Source organism: Oncorhynchus clarkii, chromosome 14 (genome assembly GCF_045791955.1).
Source record: "Oncorhynchus clarkii lewisi isolate Uvic-CL-2024 chromosome 14, UVic_Ocla_1.0, whole genome shotgun sequence".
Lineage (NCBI taxonomy): Eukaryota > Metazoa > Chordata > Actinopteri > Salmoniformes > Salmonidae > Oncorhynchus > Oncorhynchus clarkii.
Genome location: NC_092160.1, coordinates 33959283 through 33981394, shown reverse-complemented (window position 1 = coordinate 33981394; position 22112 = coordinate 33959283). Strand labels below are relative to the sequence as shown.

At 39.2% G+C, this 22112-nt stretch overlaps 1 protein-coding gene across 1 annotated transcript; it reads right to left on the bottom strand.

Annotated features, from left to right (window-relative positions):
* Positions 1 to 968: 968 nt before the first annotated feature.
* On the bottom strand, positions 969 to 21485 carry LOC139366089 (empty spiracles homeobox 3). The gene is made up of 3 exons (XM_071103182.1): positions 20758 to 21485; positions 2635 to 2819; positions 969 to 1477 (listed from the first exon to the last, which is right to left on the bottom strand). The coding sequence occupies exons 1-3, from the start codon at positions 21098 to 21100 to the stop codon at positions 1307 to 1309; spliced, it is 699 nt and encodes a 232-aa protein (XP_070959283.1). The 5' UTR covers positions 21101 to 21485; the 3' UTR covers positions 969 to 1306.
* Positions 21486 to 22112: the final 627 nt, after the last annotated feature.

Genomic DNA, 22112 nt, shown 5'->3' with positions numbered 1-22112 from the left:
AAAACGTTCACTCTCGGGGCAAAGGCTCAAAGAAAATCAAAGTGTAGGCCTACTTATAGTGCGTTATTTCTAACATCTATTTAAAACAAATAAAAAATATATATATATATATTCCACTACGAAGTGCTACATAACATGATATCACAGGAATTGTAATGGTTGCTGAAATAAATGTAGTATTGAGGTACATTTGTTTTTCCATGTCATTCTTGTGGACAAGTTGTAATGTGCCTGCGCTGTACATTCTACATGGTCTCAGTAGAATTGATCAAATATTTTTCAAAGGGCAAAAACAAACTTGCAATGAATTTAAAGAGTAACAAACTAGGCAAAAACGGCCTTTTTAAACATACAGAGGAAACAAAACAAGGACAAAATATGCATAGAATAACATTTTTAGATGTACATAAATACTTACAATTTAAATTGTCCAAACTATTCCAATGTGAGACTCCAAAACATATCTCAGAGTAATGTGGCATCTGATGTATTGTCTGTAGTGGTGGTTACCTACTTTTCATCTGATGTATTGTCTGTAGTGGTGGTTACCTACTTTTCATCTGATGTATTGTCTGTAGTGGTGGTTACCTACTTTTCATCTGATGTATTGTCTGTAGTGGTGGTTACCTACTTTTCATCTGATGTATTGTCTGTAGTGGTGGTTACCTACTTTTCATCTGATGTATGGTCTGTAGTAGTGGTTACCTACTTTTCATCTGATGTATTGTCTGTAGTGGTGGTTACCTACTTTTCAGTGGGACTGGTGTAAAGACTATAATTAAGACAAACAAAATCCTAAACAGAATCAGCAGGTTCTAGGTGGTTCCTCTATAGCTATCATACCAATGGCTTATTTTTTGACCTCAAACATATTGTGCATATTTAGCATTGTACAATTACACAACAAACTGAAAACGCTAAAACAACGACAATGTTTTGTTAAATGTGAGTGTGAGGGAAGGACAATCTCAAGTTCAGGTAGACAATAGAGTAACCAACTGTATTGAATGGATTCCTCTCAGTCAAACCGTCTCTCTTCAGTCATTTGTGCTGCTACGGCAAGCAACATAGACCAAAATGCAGATGTCCACCACGTTTACAGCAGTCAGAGCTGTGTAATAAAAATGATGAACTTGGCCTTCTTCTGTCCAACTTAAAGCAGTGATCGTTTTCATTGAAAGGTCAAACCAGGTGTTCAGAGGAGCACACAGACTGCCGACACAGTCAGTCAGCAGTCAGTCAGTCAGTCTGCATTCATGACAAATGATTTATGATGGTTTAATCAAGGTGACAACGACGACGTACGTCAGTCCTCTGAGATGACATCGATGTCCTCAGGGCCACTGCCCTGCTGCGTAGCCACCCTCCAGCGGCTGACGTGCTGGCTTCCTTTCCTCTTCTGCTGTGACTCAGGTGACTCTTCCTCCAGCTTCTGTCTCTTGTGCTTCGTCCTCCTGTTCTGGAACCAAACCTTTACCTGGGACAGAAAGGAGAGATATCACGTTTAGTACTGAAAGAAACATTGGCAAAATATATAGTATCAATGTGCTTGCTGTAAAAACTACTACTACTTGTTCTTCCACGTCCATGAAACACCATGAGACAGCTGAAGTAAGCACACACATTTTCTTCAGTAAATGTACCTTTACTAGTTATAAAAGTGTCTGCGTGTGTCTCCCCTATGATTTTTAAGCAAATCTTTTTTCAAAGTGTCCTAGCAACAATGGCAACACAATATTTCACATGGTGTAAAACTGTTATTACTTCCATATTGTCTCTATAGCACTGGCAAACATTGCCTTTACCTAAGGCTTCACATACTCTCCTTCTTTACAGCTGTTTGCAGTGAGTAACATATTTCTATCTCATGTTTCAGGCATTGTCTGGTTGTAATTTTTATATCACATTTACAAGCTTGATTCAATTATTGGTCTAATTCCTTTGAAATTAAAAGTTCAGCACATCGCAATACTGTATTCCCAATGTATAATATATTGCATGAGAGGATTGCGAAAAGCCTAAATTGCTGTTTATCAGCAGCGTGTTTCTGATGTTGATTAGGGAAATGAACTCATAAATAATCATTGTGAAATCTGCTACATAATTTATTGACATCACCTTGCCCATCCCGATAGCTACCGTAGGACAAACAACTTGTGGTTAAGAAACCTGGTTTTGCTATACGTTGGTTGAGGGGGCGTTGTGGAGTTCTGACTACGAGTCTACTCATATCTCCTGTTTCAGCGCTCTGGAATGCAGCCATGCCTTAAAGGCTTTGCACGGTAAATCCGCATTCTGCAGTGGCCATACAGCATTTACTATGATTCGGCCTCTAAAGTCAGGGCATGTATACTTCTTGCACTTCGCTGAGCAGAGCTGTTGTCAAGGAAGTTGTCAAGGAAGTGAGTTTATGTTCATACTGGACCTACCGTCAACCAATCATGTCAATGCGGAGCTATACGAAGGAGCATAACGATGCGGTACAGAGTTCGATTTGGCCTCCGCAAGCCTCCCAATTGTGTCACACCCTCCATCCGGAGCCTCCGAACACATTTTCGGATCAAGCACAAATGGGCTTTTAGGCCCTAGGGGTTTAGGGTGCGTTCAACATCGCTGAGTCCCCTCATCACACACCTGTGTCTCGGTGAGGCAGAGGCCGCTGGCGAGCTGCTTCCGTTCTGCTCCTACCACATAGTGGTTCTTCTCAAAGGCCCTCTCCAGCCTGAGGAGCTGTGAGGGGGAGAAGGCTGTCCGAATGCGCTTCGGCTTGCGGGAAAAAGGCCCATGAAGGAGCAGGTTCTCTGGGCTGCTGTCCTCATCTGGAGAGAGGAGAGAAAGTGAAGGGTTAGACTTAGGGTTGACAGACAGGAATGACCCTGTAGCAGCTCTTGTTGTATGTGTAAAGAGACCGGTAAAGAGAAAAACTATAGTATACTAACTATAGTATACTAGCTATAGTATACTAGCTATAGTATACTAACTGCTGTATACTAACTATAGTATACTAGCTATAGTATACTAACTATAGTATACTAACTGCTGTATACTAACTATAGTATACTAACTATAGTATACTAACTGCTGTATACTAACTATAGTATACTAACTGCTGTATACTAACTATAGTATACTAACTATAGTACACTAACTATAGTATACTAACTATAGTATACTAACTTCTGTATACTAACTATAGTATACTAACTGCTGTATACTAACTATAGTACACTAACTATAGTATACTAACTGCTGTATACTAACTATAGTATACTAACTATAGTATACTAACCATAGTTTACTAACTGCTGTATACTAACTATAGTATACTAACTATAGTATACTAACTATAGTATACTAACTGCTGTATACTAACTATAGTATACTAACTGCTGTATACTAACTATAGTATACTAACTATAGTATACTAACTATAGTACACTAACTATAGTATACTAACTATAGTATACTAACTATAGTATACTAACTGCTGTATACTAACTATAGTACACTAACTATAGTATACTAACTATAGTATACTAACTATAGTATACTAACTATAGTATACTAACTGCTGTATACTAACTATAGTATACTAACTGCTGTATACTAACTATAGTATACTAACTATAGTATACTAACTGCTGTATACTAACTATAGTATACTAACTATAGTATACTAACTATAGTACACTAACTATAGTATACTAACTATAGTATACTAACTGCTGTATACTAACTATAGTATACTAACTGCTGTATACTAACTATAGTATACTAACTATAGTATACTAACTGCTGTATTCTAACTATAGTATACTAACTATAGTATACTAACTATAGTATACTAACTGCGGTATTCTAACTATATTATACTAACTGTTGTACAACTCAGCAAACTGATACTAATGGTTTGTTTGTAGGCTTTGGTGTTGTTTGTGATTAATAGCTTGTTCAATTACACCTCAAAGGGAGGACAAAGAACTGAATAAGCAGGGCATCAGTATTGCATGTTGCTAAGCAGGACATCAGTATTGCATGTTGCTAAGCAGGACATCAGTGTTGATTTGTGTTGCATGCTGCTAAGCAGGGCATCAGTATTGCATGTTGCTAAGCAGGACATCAGTATTGCATGTTGCTAAGCAGGGCATCAGTATTGCATGTTGCTAAGCAGGACATCAGTGTTGATTTGTGTTGCATGCTGCTAAGCAGGGCATCAGTATTGCATGTTGCTAAGCAGGACATCAGTATTGCATGTTGCTAAGCAGGGCATCAGTATTGCATGTTGCTAAGCAGGACATCAGTATTGCATGCTGCTAAGCAGGGCATCAGTGTTGCATGCTGCTAAGCAGGGCATCAGTATTGCATGTTGCTAAGCAGGACATCAGTATTGCATGTTGCTAAGCAGGACATCATTGTTGATATGTATTGCATGCTGCTAAGCAGGACATCAGTGTTGAAACACATTGCATGTTGCTCTCTAGGCCAGTATCAGCCATATCAATGTGCCCCGATGGGCATCTTCACTTGACTCATCATTCATGACACTTTCCCATAACGTGAGTAATTGATTAATGTACAGGTAAACGCTACTAATGTTTGGTTGTGACATTATCCCTCCATTTCACAATGCTACCACACCTCATTCCACATGCTTGTTCTAGTATGTAGACAGATTTATCGTTAAGGAGATAATATACTGTATGCATTACACATAAGGTTTGAATGTCATCACAGTTAGAAAATAGTAGTGCTGAATGTCATCACAGTTAGGAAATAGTAGTGCTGAATGTCATCACAGTTAGGAAATAGTAGTGCTGAATGTCATCACAGTTAGGAAATAGTAGTGCTGAATGTCATCACAGTTAGGAAATAGTAGTGCTGAATGTCATCACAGTTAGGAAATAGTAGTGCTGAATGTCATCACAGTTAGGAAATAGTAGTGCTGAATGTCATCACAGTTAGGAAATAGTAGTGCTGAATGTCATCACAGTTAGGAAATAGTAGTGCTGAATGATTGACATGTTGGTTCAGCCAACATGGACGACATCCATCTCCAGGGACTTTCAACAACGAGCCTAATGGTTCCACACACACACACACACACACACACACACACACACACACACACACACACACACACACACACACACACACACACACACACACAGAGAGAGAGAAGAACATTTGAAAGAAAAAAAAAACTGATATATGAAGGTCTTGACCAATGTTCCCTCTAATAATAAATGTGTCTGCATTCTTCCCAGCTGAAACAGGTCGGTAGAGTTCGTGCACATATTATGACGACATTTTGTTTGTTTTGGACTTCGGTGAGGGTTTTTTCGGTTGTTCGGGAACACTTTTTTTCTGGAAGCAAGCCAAAGTTTGGAGCCGAAGTCTACGCCTCTTCGTCGGTTATTGGTCAACATCTTAGTTAGATGTAAATTTGCGGGACTGGGACTACCGCACAGAGAGACGCACTAGATTGAACTTCACTCAACTTTCTAGAGTTTTCCAACTTAGTTAAACACTATCAGGCACGAGTCAGGCCCCGTACTCTACACAGACCAGACCAGTGCGGCATAACCAATCAGAGCTGCAGTAGGCCTATATGTAAATAGACCATTGCCATATATGGATCTGTGCCATTCACTTTGAACTGGACTGTGTTAACAGGATGAGCGGTCATGAGTAGATGCGCTTGTTTTGAGATCAAAGCGAGAGCTGCATGTAGCCAAATGTGCACATTTGTTCATATCCTTGCTATTTAGTGAGTTATTAGCCCAGTTATATATTATTTGTAGTCAGCAATGGGGGAGTGATTTCTTCCTACAAGAGAAGAAAAGCTGTACATCTTTGAAAAGCGAGTCAGGTAAAAGCTTTTTTTTTGTCTTTAATTAAGGGGCAATGTTGTATTTTCAGACATGCTTGAATAATCTAAGTAGCCAATAGGCAGAGGGTAGAATAATGTGTCTGATTCTCTGTAATTATGATCTCAGTAGCCAATAGGCAGAGGGTAGAATAATTTGTCTGATTCTCTGTAATTATGATCTAAGTAGCCAATAGGCAGATGGTAGAATCATTTGTCTGATTCTCTGTAATTATGATCTAAGTAGCCAATAGGCAGAGGGTAGAATAATTTGTCTGATTCTCTGTAATTATGATCTAAGTAGCCAATAGGCAGAGGGTAGAATAATTTGTCTGATTCTCTGTAATTATGGTATGGGAATAATAAAGATCTTTAATTTTGTAAAGTGGTTTCCTGCATCGACACCACAACATGTTCAGTCACCTCCTTGTCTGAAGGACAAGTGGATAAACAGGGTAATGTCTATTTCTTTATTTTTACTCACGGAATGTAGTCCTATATTGAACAACATACAATTTCTCAATTGTTGTTGATGGTAGGCTACTCTGTTAAGCCTACATTATGATCAAATAGCCACAGTAGAATACTTTTTGAAACAGTAACTTAAAGTGGGTACAGCCTCAGCAAACGTGTGCTGGAAGTTGCACAGAATTTTCACACAGTTCAAGTTTGCACTCAGCAAACCTGAAATTTGCTCAAGTGCCTCATTTTTTATAAGCATATGTTTATTGTGAGAGAAATGTATGTTTGCTATTCAGATCAAAGTGTTTCAAAATAAGAAACGTTAAATAGGACATTGCATAGGTGTGCCAACGTAACAAAGACACGAATCACATTTTAATAGTACTGTAATTTAAAGTGAGTTATTGCATAAATCTTTGAATACTTTTCTTAGGCTAGACTCAATAAAACCTCTAGGAGTATTTTTTTATTTAACCAGGGAAGTCAGTTAAGAACAAATTCTTATTTATGACAGCCTACACCGGCCAAACCAGGCCAATTGTGAGACCCTATGGGACTCCCAATCACAGCCGGTTGTGATAGAGCCTGGATTTGAACCAGGGTGTCTGTAGTGATGCCTCTGGCACTGAGATACAGTGCCTTAGACTGCTGCGCCACTTGGGAGCCCCAGGTATACTAAACAAAAATATAAACGCAACATGTAAAGTGTTCCCATGTTTCATGGGCTGAAATTAAAGATCTCAGATACGTTCCAAATGCACAAAAAAAAAATTGTGCACAAGTTTGTTTATATCCCTGTTGTGAGTGAGTATTTCCCCTTTACCAAGATAATCCATCCACCTGACAGGTGTGTCATATCAAGAAGCTGATTAAACAGAATGATCATTACACAGTGCTGGGGACAATAAAAGGTCACTTTAAAATGTGCAATTTTCTCATACAACACAATGCCACAGATGTCTCAAGTTTTGAGGGAGAATTGGAATGCTGACTGCAGGAATGCCCATCAGAGCTGTAACCAGAAAACGGAATGTTAATTTCTCTACTAGAAGCTGCCACCAATGTCGTTTTAGAAAATTTGGCAGTATGTCCAACTGCCCTCACAACCGCAGACCACATGTAACCACGCCAGCCCAGGACCTCAACATCCGGCTTCTTCCCCTGCGGGATCATCTGAGACCAGCCACCCGCAGGGCTGATAAAAGTGTTTTGTTTGCACAACCAAAGAATTTCTGCACAAACTTTCAGAAACCATCTTCATGCTCGTCGTCCTCACTGGAGTTTGGCGTCGTAACTGATGTAAGTGGGCAAATGCTCACCTTCGATGGCCGCTGGCACGCTGGAGAAGTGTGCTCTTCACGGACGAATCCCGGTTTCAACTGTACCGGGCAGATGGCAGACAGTGTGTGTGGCGTTGTGTGGGCAAGTGGTTTGCTGATGTCAACGTTGTTAACAAAGTGCCCCATGGTGGGGGTGGGGTAATGGTATGGGCAGGCATAAGCTACGGACAATGCACACAATTGCATTTTATTGATGGCAATTTAAATCCATAGAGATACCTTGATGAGATCTTGAGGCCTATTGTCGTGCCATTCATCCGCCACCATCACCTCATGTTTCAGCTTGATAATGCACAGCCCCATGTCTCAATGATCAGTACATAATTCCTGGAAGCTGAAAATGTCCCAGTTCTTCCATGGCCTGCATACGCACCAGACATGTCACCCATTGAACATGTTTGGGATGCTATGGATCGACATGTACAACAGCATGTTCCAGTTCCCACAAATATCCAGCAACTTAGCAGAGCCATTGAAGTGGGACAACATTGAAGTGGCACAATGAACAGCCTGATCAACTGTATGCGAAGGAGATGTGTCGTGCTGCATGCATCATATGGTGGTCACATCAGACACGGACTGGTTTTCTGATCCACGCCCATACCTTTTTTTAAGGTATCTGTGACCAACAGATGCATGTACTCTACCGTTTCACAACACTAAAAGTTTTAGAACAGCTACTCATTCAAGGGTTTTTATTTTTAACTATTTTCTACATTGTAGAAATAACACATATGGAATCATATAGTAACCAAAAAGGTGTTAAACAAATAAAAATATATTTTATATTTGAGATTCTTCAAATAGCCCCCCTTTACCTTGAAGACAGCTTTGCACACTCTCAGCATTCTCTCAACCAGCTTCATGAGGTGGTCACCTAGAATGCATTTCAATTAGCAGGTGTGCCTTCTTAAAAGTTGTGGAATTTCTTTCCTTCTTAATGCATTTGAGCCAATCAGTTGCGTTGTGACAAGGTAGGGGTGGTATACAGAAGATAGCCCTATTTGGTAAAAAACCAAGTCCATATTATGGCAAGAACAACTCAAATAAGCTAAGAGAATGACAGTTCATCATTACCTTAGGGCATGAAGATCAGACAATACATAATATTTCAAGAACTTTGAAAGATTCTTCAAGTGCATTCACAAAAACTATCAAGCGCTATGATGACACTCGCTCTCATGAGGACCCTCACAGGAATGGAAGACCCAGAGTTACCTCTGCTGCAGAGGATAAGTTCATTAGATTTACCATCCTCAGAATTTGCAGCCCAAATAAATGCTTCACAGAGTTCAAGTAACAGACACATCTCAACATCAACTGTTCAGAGGAGACTGTGTGAATCCGGCCTTCACGGTTGAATTACTGCAAAAAAAAACACTTCTAAAGGACACCAATAAGAAGAGGAGAATTGCTTGGGACAAGAAACATGAGAAACATGAGAAACATGAGAAACATGAGAAATGGAAATTAGACCGGTAGAAATTTGTCCTTTGGTCTGGAATCCAAATTGGAGATTTTTGGATCCCGCCTCTGTGTCTTTGTGAGACACGGTGTGGGTGAACGGATGATCTCCGCATGTGTGGTTCCCATCATGAAGCATGGAGGAGGAGGTGTTATGGTGTGGGGTGCTTTGCTGGTGAAACTGTCTGTGATGTATTTAGAATTTAAGGCACACTTAACTACCATGGCTACCACAGCATTCTGCAGTGAAACACAATCCCATCTGGTTTGGGTTTAGTGGGACTATAATTTGTTTTTCAACAGGACAATGACCCAACAATCATCCAGGCTGTGTAATGGATATTTTACCAAAAAGGAGAGTGATGGAGTGATGCATCAGATGATCTGGTCTCCACAATCCCGCAACCTCAACAAAATTGAGATGGTTTGGGATGAGTCGGACCGCAGAGTGAAGGAAAAGCAGCCAATAAGTGCTCAGTATATGTGGGAACTCCTTCAAGACTGTTGGAAAAGCATTCCAGGTGAAGCCGGTTGAGAGAATGCCAAGAGTATGCAAAGCTGTCATCAAGGGAAAAGGTGGCTACTTTGAAGAATCTCAAATCTAAAATATATTTTGATTTGTTTAACACTTTTTGGTTACTACATGATTCCATGTGTGTTATTTCATAGTTGTGATGTCTTCACTATTATTCTACAATGTAGAAAATAGTACAAATAAAGGAAAACCCTTGAATGAGTAGGTGTTCTAAAACTTTGGACCGGTAGTGTATGTATTCCCAGTCATGTGAAATCCATAGATTAGGTCCTAATGATTTTAATTAAATTGACAGATTTCCTTATATGAACTGTAACTCAGTCAAATCTTTGAAATTGTTGCATGTTGCATTTATAATTGTGTTCAGTGTAGATCATCTAGTTTCAATACTGATTCCCACTTCATTCAGAAGCTATGGGGTATCCTACCACTGTGGATGGCAGGTTCATTCAGAACTAGAGGAGTATCTTATCACTGTAGATGGCAGGTTGATTCAGAAATAGAGGAGTATATTATCACTGTAGATGGCAGGTTGATTCAGAAATAGAGGAGTATATTATCACTGTAGATGGCAGGTTGATTCAGAAATAGAGGAGTATCTTATCACTGTAGATGGCAGGTTCATTCAGAAATAGAGGAGTATATTATCACTGTAGATGGCAGGTTGATTCAGAAATAGAGGAGTATCTTATCACTGTAGATGGCAGGTTCATTCAGAAATAGAGGATTATATTATCACTGTAGATGGCCCGTTCAGTGACTTTTCTCCTCTCTATATTGTGACATTATGATAATTTGTATACAGTACCAGTCAAAAGTTTGGACACACCTACTCATTCAAGGGTTTTTCTTTATTTTTACTATTTTCTACATTGTAGAATTGTAGAATTGAAATAACACATATGGAATCATGAAGTAACCAAAAAAAGTGTTAAACAAATCAAAAATATAGTTTAAAGTAGCCACCCTTTGCCTTAATGACAGATTTGCACACACTACAATATTATAGGGATAATGTCATGCTAAGATGACCTGGCTCTCTACTACAGACTATTAAATGAGTTCAATGAAAGCACAATTTTTTGGGAAACAACCGTACAGTTTCTCACCTAGCATAACAAATCACATCTGCTTATGGTCAACTTTTAATATCTTCTTTGACATGCCTGGAATTACCAGCTGCACTAGTCCTTCCGCTATCCAAGAGTGGTAAAGAAGCCTTTACTGGTTCTAACAGGAAACCTATCAGCTTGTTACCAGCACTTAGAAAACTGTTGGAAAAAATTGTGTTTGACCAAATACAAGGCTATTTCTCTGTAAACAAATTAACAACAGACTTCCAGCATGCTTATAGGGAAGGGCACTCAACATGTACTGCACTGACACAAATGACTGATGATTGGTTGAAAGAAATTGATAATAAGAAGATTGTGGGAGTTGTACTGTTAGATTGCAGTGCAGTCTTTTATATTATTGACCATAAGCTGTTGTTGAGAAAACGTACAGTGCATTGCGAAAGTATTCGGCCCCCTTGAACTTTGCGACCTTTTGCCACATTTCAAGTTTCAAACATAAAGATATAAAACTGTATTTTTTTGTGAAGAATCAACAACAAGTGGGACACAATCATGAAGTGGAACGACATTTATTGGATATTTCAAACTTTTTTAACAAATCAAAAACAGAAAAATTGGGCGTGCAAAATTATTCAGCCCCCTTAAGTTAATACTTTGTAGCGCCACCTTTTGCTGCGATTACAGCTGTAAGTCGCTTGGGGTACGTCTCTATCAGTTTTGCACATCGAGAGACTGACATTTTTTCCCATTCCTCCTTGCAAAACAGCTCGAGCTCAGTGAGGTTGGATAGAGAGCATTTGTGAACAGCAGTTTGTTCAGCATATGTTATGGCTTTTCAACCTCTGCCATATAGTGGATTCAGAGCTATCAAATAGAACTCTGAGGGTTTTCTTTAATGAAAACTTCCCTAATGTCAAACATGTAACGTGTGGTGTACCACAGGGCAGCTCTCTAGGCCCTCTATTCTTTTATATTTTTACCAATGACATGCCACTGGCATTAAACAAAACATGTGTGCTGTTGATTCAACCATATACGCATCAACAACCACAGCTAATAAAAGTCAAAGAGTTGCAATCAGTTTTAGAATGGGTGGCCAGTAATAAACTGGTCCTAAACATCTCTAAACCTAAGAGAATTATATTTGGTATAAATCATTCCCTAAGTTCTAGACCTCAGCTGAATCTGGTAATGAATTGTGTGGCTGCTGAATAAATTGAGGAGACTAAATTACTAGATTGTAAACTGTCATGGTCAAAAGATTCAATAGTTGTAAAGATGGGGAGAGGTCTGTCCGTAATAAAGAGATACTCTGCTTTTTTGACACCACACTCCACAAAGCAAGTCCTGCAGGCTCTAGTTTTATCTTGTCTTGATTATTGTCCAGTCATATGAGCTGCAAAGAAATACCTAGTTAAGATGCAGCTGGCCCAGAACAGAGCGGCACGTCTTGCTCTTCGTTGTAGAGGGCTAATATTAATACTGTGCATGCTAGTCTCTTTTGGCTGAAAGTTGAGGAAACACTGACTTCGTCACTTCTTGTTTTTATAAGAAACATTAACGGGTTGGAAATTCCAAATGGTTTGCATAGTCAACTTACACACAGCACTGACACACATAGTTACCCCACCAGACATGCCACCAGGGGTCTTTTCACTGTCCCCAGGTCCAGGACAAATTCAAGAAAAGGTACAGTATTATACAGAGCCATGAGTGCATGGAACTTCCTTCCATCTTATGTAGCGGAAGTGAACAGCAACACCACCTCTCCCCCATGTGACCTACTTGTTGTGTGTATGAACTGACATGTATGTGTAACTGATAGATGCACACACACATTAATGTTTTACATTTATTTAACTAGGCAAGTCGGTTAAGAACAAATTATTATTTACAATGACAGCCTACCGGGGAACAGTGTGTAAACCGCCTTGTTCATGGGCAGAAGGCCAGATTTTTACCTTGTCAGCTCAGGGATTAGATTCAGCAACTGGCCCAACGCTCTAACCACTAGGCTACCTGCCGGCCCTACACTCTAACCACTAGGCTACCTGCCGCCTCTACGCTCTAACCACTAGGCTACCTGCCGCCTCTACGCTCTAACCACTAGGCTACCTGCCGCCTCCACGCTCTAACCACTAGGCTACCTGCCGCCTCTACGTCCTAACCACTAGGCTACCTGCCGCCTCTACGCTCTAACCACTAGGCTATCTGCCGCCCCAAATGTGTGTCAATTGTAAAGTTTTTTGTCTGTAATGTATTATTTGTTATGTGTCATACCCCAGTAAGACTAGCTGTCGCCATCGGCGTCGACTAATATAATAAAGAATATATCAAATAAAGAAATAATCTTTCTTATTAGCACCAGGTAATAATAGCTAATAGCAGCTTTCCTCAGCTTCTATTCAAAACAATGCTACAACAATGCACAGATGAATATACACCGAGTGTATAAAGCATTAAGAACACCGTCCTATTGCGTTGTACCCCTCCCCCATTTTCCCATCAGAACAGACTCAATTCCTCAGGGCATGGACTCTACAAGGTGTCGAGAGCGTTCCACAGGGATGCTGGCCCATGTTGACTCCAATGCTTCCCACAGTTGTGTCAAATTGGCTGGATGTCCTTTGGGTGGTGAACCATTCTTGATACTACAGGAAACTGTTGAGCGCGAAAAACTCAGCAGCGTTGCAGTTCTTCACACAAACCGGTGCGCCTAGCTCCTACTACCATACCCCGTTCAAAGGTAGTTAAATATTTTTGTCTTGCCCATTCACCCTCTGAATGGCACACATACTCAATTGACTCAAGGCTTAAAAATCCTTCTTTAACCTGTCTCCTGCCCTTCATCTACACTGATTGAAGTGGATTTAACAAGTGACATGAAAATGGGACCATAGCTTTCACCTGGATTCACCTGGACAGTCTGTGTCTCAGGGGTCTCCAACAGGTCGATCGCTGAGTAGTTTGCCAAACAATTCTGAAGGTAATGTGATTTTCATGTGTTCCACCGCATACTGTCATTAACAAATCTCACAAACATCAGACGCAGCAAGTTCCAAGCTACTATCTTATCGACGCAAGATTGACATTATCCCACCCCTGGTTAGCTACTACTGGTTTAAAAAGGCAAACCTAACACAATATTTGCCAATTAATTTCCAGCAATATTGCCCCTGTATGTCTGTGTGGTGCATGTGTTTGTTAATCACTCCGTGTGTGGCGATTTGATGTGATAAACGTCTTGTGGGTTGACAGAAATACTTTCCCCCAAACCTTCTCAATTAAATGTTAACTGCAAAGTAGGCTTGCTTACCTGGCAGAAGTATATCATGAGTATATCATTTGTATCTATTATTTGTTATTTACTAACTTTGCCACTAGTACCATCGCTAGAGCAGCACATTAGATGGCACAATCCTTACTCGCTAGATGCGCAATTAAAGGGGAATTACACCAAAAAAATCTGAATGTGTTTGTTTTCTTCCAGACCTAAAACAAATGTGATATGATTTTAGAATTGCCATCAGCACAGAACGTCCAATTTCGTTGTTTCTCTATGAACAATTATATTTTTGATTGCGAAAAACTAAACTAAAACCAGGAAAACTAAAACTGAGAAAGGTATATTGAATTTGGGAAAATATGAAACAGAATTTGGGAAAAAAAATCACAGATTTTATAAGGCCTCCCTTAGAGTTGTTTGTGAACCGTTATTTTACAAGGTATATTGACATAAAATACAGCGCACTACTTTCTCTTGTACACCAAGGACCCAGGGAAGAGTTGTTTATTAACCATTATATTACCACCTATATTGACAGAAAACACACATCTTGTACACACATCTTGTACACCAAGGACCCGGGGAAGAGTTGCAGGGGAGAAGAGAAGAATGGGCCTATTTAATGACTAGGGAAAAAAATTGTAACTTGTGACATGTTACATTTTTTTTGAAGTAGCTCTTATGCTAGAAAATGTTGGAGACCCTTGCTCTATGTCATGGAAAAAGCAATTTATAATGTTTTGTAAACTCAGTGCCTTCAGAAAGTATTCATACCCCTTGACTTATTCCACATTTTGTTGTGTTACAGCCTAAATTCAAAATGGATTAAAAATAAATAAATCCTCACACATCTACATACAATACCCCATAATGACATCACAATACCCCATAATGACATCGCAGTACCCCATAATGACAAAGTGAAAACATGTTCTTAGACATTTTTGTAAATGTATTGAAAATTAAATACAGAAATGTTTCATTTACATAAGTATTCACACCCCTGAGTCAATACGTGTCAGAATAACATTTGGCAGTGATTACAGCTGTGAGTCTTTCAAGGTAAGCCTCTAAAAGCTTTGCACACCTGGATTGTACAATATTTGCATAATATATATATTTTTTTAATTCATCAAGCTCTGTTAAGTTTGTTGTTGATCATTGCTAGACAGCCATTTTCAAGACTTGACATAGATTTATGTCAACAATGTAACTAGGCCACTCGGGAACAGTCAATGTCGTCATGTTAAGTAAATGCAGTGTATATTTGGCCGTATGTCTTAGGTTATTGTACTGCTGAAATGTGAATTTGTTTCCCAGTGTCTGTTGTAAAGCTGACTGAACCAGGTTTTCCACTAGGATTTTGACTATGCTTAGCTCCATGGTTAGCTCCAAACTCCCTAGTCCTTGCCGATGACAAGCATACCCATAACATGATGCAACCACCACCATGCTTGAAAATATGAAGAGTGGTAGTCAGTGATGTGTCGTGTTTGATTTGCCCCAAACATAACTCTTTTTATTCAGGACATTTCTTAGCCAAATGTTATGCAGTTTTACTTTAGTGCCTTGTTGCAAACAGGATGCATGTTTTGGGCGGCAGGTAGCCTAGTGGTTGGAGCGTTGGGCGTGTAACCGAAAGGTTGCTAGATTGAATCCCTGAGCTGACAATGTAAAAAAAAATGTTTTCTGCCCCTGAACAAGGCCTTTCACCCACTGTTCCCAGGCCGTCATTGTAAATAAGAAAAATTATCATTTTAATTAAAAAAATTGAATATTTGTATTTTGTACAGGCTTCCTTCTCTTCACTCAGTCAATTAGGTTAGTATTGTGGAGTAACTACAATGTTGTTGATCCATCCTTAGTTTTCTCCTATCACAGCCATTAAACTCTGCAACTGTTTTAAAGTCAACATTGGCCTCATGGACGCCCATATCTTTGTAGTGACTGGGTGTATTGATACACCATCCAAAGTGTAATTAATAACTTCACCATGCTCAAAGGGATATTCAATGTCTGCTTTTATTTCTTCTTTTTTTACCCAATAGGAGCCCTTCTTTGCAAGGCATTGAAAAACCTCCCTGGTCTTTGTGGTTGATTCTGTTTTTGAAATTCACTGCTCGACTGAGGGACCTTATAGATACTTGTATGTGGGGTACAGAGATGAGGTAGACATGCAAAAATAATGTTAAACACTATTATTGCACGCAGAGTGAGTCCATGCAACTTATTATGTGACTTGTTGAGCAAATGTTCACTCCTGAACTTATTTAGGATTGCCATAACAAAGGGGTTGAATACTTATTGACTCAAGACATTTCAGCTTTTCATTTTTAATTCATTTGTAAAAAATTCTAAAAACATAATTCCACTTTGGGATTTTGGGCTATTGTGTGTAGGCCAGTGTCACAAAATCTTAATGTAATACATTTTAAATTCAAGCTGTAACACAACAAAATGTGGAAAAACTCAAGGGGTGTGAATACTTCTGAAGGCACTGTAGCACCCCTTACTGCTACAATAAATAGGCTATAGCACTAACAATGCCATGGATAACAGTATATTGGGGTCTGCACCAAATACGGTATGCTCTCCAGGACTTCAGCTGTGTTAGCTAACTAAAGAATGCATATTTTCTGCCACAGGACTGTCATTAACAACCATCTTCAGCTGGCGTGCTGAAAATGCTTTGAACATCAGAGAAGATAACAATAGAGACACCTCTGAAGAGAGAGAATGTGAGGAGCGCGACTGGTAGAACAGGAGAATGTAAAAAGAGATCCACTGCAGCTGCAGGTGATGAAAACTTTAGTCTTAAATGCTTCTCAAGGGGCACTGAACACCAACGAGCCATACTGTCACAGAAGTCACAGGATTTCCTGGTTTTAGGGTCCAATAACTAAATAGTATCTCCATTTTGTGGTACATTTATTTTGTAAATCTCAGCATTAGGCCGAATTAAATAAATTTAGGAGAATGTAATGTAATATATATCGTGTTAAAGTCTTAATTTTTAACAGCAATAACTATTGTAGTTTTCATCTAATAGAGTAATGCATTGATAAGGAAATAAACAATATGATTTTCCTTGAGAATTTTCCCTCCTATCACACACTGGTGAACCCCATGCTAGTTCTGGCTGGTGGTTTAGCCACTCAGATAGACAGTCAGACTGGCATCATCTGTTGTATGGCGTTAGTGGCGTCACCTCCACTCACATCCCCCTGGAGAAGACTGAGACTGGGGAGGAACTCACCAGGCTGAACACTAGGCCTGAACACTAATGCTGGTTCTGCTCAGACCTCCACTCAGTAAGAGTGCTGATCTAGGATCAATAGAGCCTTATAGAGCATAATAAATATAATTATATGGACTCTGGGACCTGATCCTAAATCAACACTCCGACTCCGAGACTCTTTGTGAATACTAACCCTAAACTGTAAGGCTCAGCCCCAACCACAGAGGGAATACCCTCCAGGCGATGAGCCTTCAACACTCTGGCCTGTAGTCAGCGGGTGGGGGAACATGGGGGAACATGCCTCCAACATGACTACCAGGGAGCAGATGGCAGCGCCAGCCAGAGAGCTGTGTTCATCACCAATAACACCAGTCCCTTGGCACCAACAAGAATGGTCTTGTCAGCAGTCAGCTACACACTGGGTAGTGGTGGGGGCCAATCTCTCATTCTAACCCTGGATGGATGAATACAGAGGGAGCCGGATGGCTGTTATTAAGGACTAGGATGACCTATTTCCGTTTATCACTAAATGGACTATAAAGTATACGTGTAGAGAGCTAATTAATGAATGTGAAAAGGAAACTATCAATTCCTGCATAAATGATTCTTTACATACAACGTTTGTATCTATTGGATTTTATATGCAAGTAATCATAATGTTTTATCCTCCTCACACAGTCCGTCTTTATTTCAGTGATTGATTGATTGATTGATTGATTGATTGTTTTTCTGTCTGATTATAAACCAAAGACTGAAACAAAAACAAAAGAGGAGTTTTCTATGAACTATCCAATATGTTTGGAAAATAATGTTTACAATGCCCTGTTATCCTATCAGTTAACCTCCTGACATTCAACACCTCCTAATGAATAAAAATGTGTCAAAGCAAACCTCCAGACCATCAGACCATTGGGAGATGAGATGGGTGAATGAACTGTCTGCCCTCCTTCCTGATGATAACAATCCCATAACAATCTCATACACACTCAAATGTACTCCAGAGATTACACACTGAAATGCACCCCAATATAAAGAGCTGCTCACATGTGTAAGACCTACGAACCTGTTTATATTGTACTTCTCTCTCTCTCTCTCTCTCTCTCTCTCTCTCTCTCTCTCTCTCTCTCTCTCTCTCTCTCTCTCTCTCTCTCTCTCAGCCTCTCAGGAAGTGTGGGGAGTATGAAAGAAAATAAATCTCCCATCCATCCCTAACAGTAAGTGACAGTCATGATGGCTAATCCTTTCCTCTCACTCCTCCGGTCTGTAGTTAGCCTTGTCTAAACACTAGTTTTCATGGTTATTGGACACCATCAGTGAGTGGATCGGCTGTGTCTGTAAACAAAGCCACTTTATCTGAGATCCTGATCTGAGCAACAGTGACAACAACCTCTGACTCCCACTGATTACCTGACTGAGGTACACCCTGAAGGTTGCCTGGACAGGACCGTAAAGAAGAGGAGTGCTGATCTAGGATCAGATTCCCCCCTTTGTCCTCATAATCTCATTCATTAATGATCTAAAAGGCTGATCCCAGATCAGCACTAATACCCAGAGACACTGTGAATACAGCCCTGGGCTGATTGGTCAGAGTGTAACATACCTGAGAGCACACCTGATGTGGCTAACTACTGCTGTCCACTGAGTTAACGAGATGAGCGTTGAAAGTTATTGATCTCTCTGGTTTAACAAATTGCTTTGTTTTTTGAGGACCACCCAGCATCAGTTATTAAGGAGGTTCACAATATATTACATGAATGCACTGCACATAGCTTGAGTAAGAAGATTTAAAGTTTTGGTCACTGAATCCTGAGATTTTCCAATATTCAATTTCTCTCATGGATTTATTTGGTTCCTAAAGACTTTTGTATCTGGTCCATTGTCTTATCAGAAATATGCAGCCTTTAAATCAAAATTTGAACACAAAGCAAATGTCAATTAAATAATATTGTTATTATTTGTTTATTGTTTATTATTTATGTTATTATTTGTTATAATACTATAATATGATTAGAAATTAATAATATTACATTATTCCTGTCTTTTGTTACTTTTAATCCAAATAACTTTGAACATTAAATTGTCTAATTAAATATTAGTTACGGTAATTATATCTAAATATTTGAGAAACAAAAATCCTTATAATCAGTGGTGTAAAAATACTTTAAAGTACTAAGTAGTTTTTTGGGGTATTTGTACTTCACTTTACTATTTATATATTTTTTTACTTTTACTCCACTACATTCCTAAAGAAAATAATGTACTTTTTACTCCATACATTTTCTGGCACCTAAAAGTACTCGTTACATTTCGAATGCTTAGCAGGACAGGAAAATGGTCCAATTCACGCACTTCTCAAGAGAACATCCCTGGTTATCCCTACTGCCACTGATCTGGCAGACTCACTAAACACAATGCTTCGTTTGTAAACTATGTCTGAGTGTTGAAGTGTGCCCCTGGCTATAAGTACATTTAAAAATCAAGAAAATCGTGCCGTCCAGTTTGCTTAATATAAGGAATGTGAAATCATTTATATTTGTGCTTTTGATACCTAAGTATATTTAAAAAACAAATACTTTTAGACTTTTATTCAAGTCGTATTTTACTATTACGTTAGTAATTTTCTGTTAACTCACTTTTACTCAAGTACGATAATTGGGTACTTTTTGCACCACTACTTATAATTAACTTTTTGAATGATGCAAAACCTAAAACGAATGGTTAGGCAAAAGTGAAATAATTCTTGATTATAGGCCTATTTTATTTCAATAATTGCATACAACTTACACATTTAATTGAATTTACCCTATTATTATTATTATTATGATTAAACATATTAGACTATTGATCTCCTAACAACTTTATCGGAACATATATTATAAGAAAGTGCAATGGCTTCGATGTGTATATGAATAAATGAATAAAAAATAAACAATATAGTCTACTTTAATTGAATTAAAACATATATGAATGGGTTTTTTAAATCACTACTGGAAATGGACGAAAAGTATGCATTTATGTTTTTTACAGGCTTTTTAAGCTACCGGCGGGTTCAACGCCTGGGTGCGTTGTTTTATGCTTATTTTAATGCATCCAATCGCAGAAAATGGAGCAATAATGAATAGACCTATAACTTAAGGAGTAAAATAACTATAGTTGGATGTTGAAACTTTGTCCTCTGCAAACAGTAGTTTCAGTCATTTGCATTGATCCTGTTTTTGTTGCTTTGTTTACGACGTTTTTTAGACATTTTTTGTTTCCTGAATAAATTACCATCCCTACCAACATGTTGCATGTTCAGGGATCATAAGGACATTTCTTCCATCACGGAACTATAGAGTGAGTTCTCAATTCTGATGCTTACACTCATTGTAATTTAGCTCGTGCGTAATATGTCCCCATACGTGTGCAATAACAAGGATATGCACAAACCTATGATATTATTTAAAATAATTTAGCAATATTCGTTAAATTAAAGTACTTGTTCGCTTACCTTGGAACCTGTGTCCGAGATATCTGTTTCGAAGAACCCACGGGTAGAAATTCAACGTGTCTCTCTGATGCGGGTTGAAGAAAGGCTGAGATGGAATCTGGAGGGGATGCAGGGGCAGACCGGAGTTCCCTGTGTGTGTGCCCGGGTCAGGGAACATCATGTCTGGACTGCTGTATAAAGTCCTGCCGGAATTCTGGAAACAACTCCCAAAGGGCGCCGGGTGAATTGATTCCGTGAACCTCAGCGCTGTAGGTCTGATCGGTTCGTCGCCGGTAGTCGTAGAGTTCACGTCTTTCCCAACCAGGGATTCGATGGTAAAACATTTCTTACTGTGTTGGTACATGATCAAATAGGTTGTAGTTTATATATTTCTAATAATATATTCAATAACACTGTTATAAAACAGGTGATGCAGAAGAAAACCTCACAACAGAAGCAGTAGAACAGTTCCCGGGAAATCCATAACTCGCAGTTCCTTGCGCGTTCAAACCTCGTTGCCAATATCAGTGGACGTCTGGAAGCGGGTTGCCTGTAGAGCCGGTTCAGTTGTCTCCGTCACTTGTCTCAGGATATCGTCCGGTTTTCTCTGCTGTAACAATATGCCAAAAATCAAGTTTCGGTTCTAGTTACCACTGCAACGTCAGATCTATTAGTCTGTGATTACTTTAGGTTTATGACAGCCTGGCTCTTGTCTCGGTCTCATCACTCCTGGAAACCATTGTTGGACTGTGCTGTATTAGGAGCCAGGATCAGTAGGCTAAGCCTTTGAGAAAGAGCCTGTCACTCGTCAGACTCAATACCTGGTCTCAACTGTCGGTGACAGAGGTGTGGTGGGCATGCGCAGATAAGACCGTGTAGCCTAGCGGATGACAGCCATTTTGTTAGTCTGAATGAGTGACTTATGCTCTATTGAATTGACTTGTGACTAATATGTCCCGTCCCCCAAATGGTCCCTAAAATCTAGGAAATTAGCATTGTAATAGAAAACCATAAAAAAAGATTCTCACACAAATGAGTTATTCTGCTATTTCCTATCTTATAGCCAATATCTATTTCCTATCTTATAGCCCATATATTTTCCCTAACGTATAGCCCATATCTTTTCCCTATCTTATAGCCCATATCTGACAGTGGCACCTGTAGGTTTATTGATCAATTTAATTCTAGGTCAAAGATCAGACTAGTCATCAGACTAGTCCCTGATAATTCTAGGGATTAACTACAAAATATCTCTGAGGTTTACTATGATTTTTTTTTAGTCAAGGTATCCAAAACCACTGATGACTGAAAATAATTTAAGTCCATTACAGAATAGGCCTATAGGTCTACAAAATGAAAGTCCTTTACAGAATGGG

Coding starts and splice junctions, on each gene's coding strand:
- LOC139366089 (XM_071103182.1), bottom strand. CDS start 21,100: ATGTACCAACACAGTAAGAAATGTTTTACCATCGAATCCCTGGTTGGG. Junction 2,820..20,757: donor TCTCGGACACAGGTTCCAAG/GTAAGCGAACAA, acceptor TCCTCTCTCCAG/ATGAGGACAGCAGCCCAGAG. Junction 1,478..2,634: donor TCTGCCTCACCGAGACACAG/GTGTGTGATGAG, acceptor TTTCTGTCCCAG/GTAAAGGTTTGGTTCCAGAA.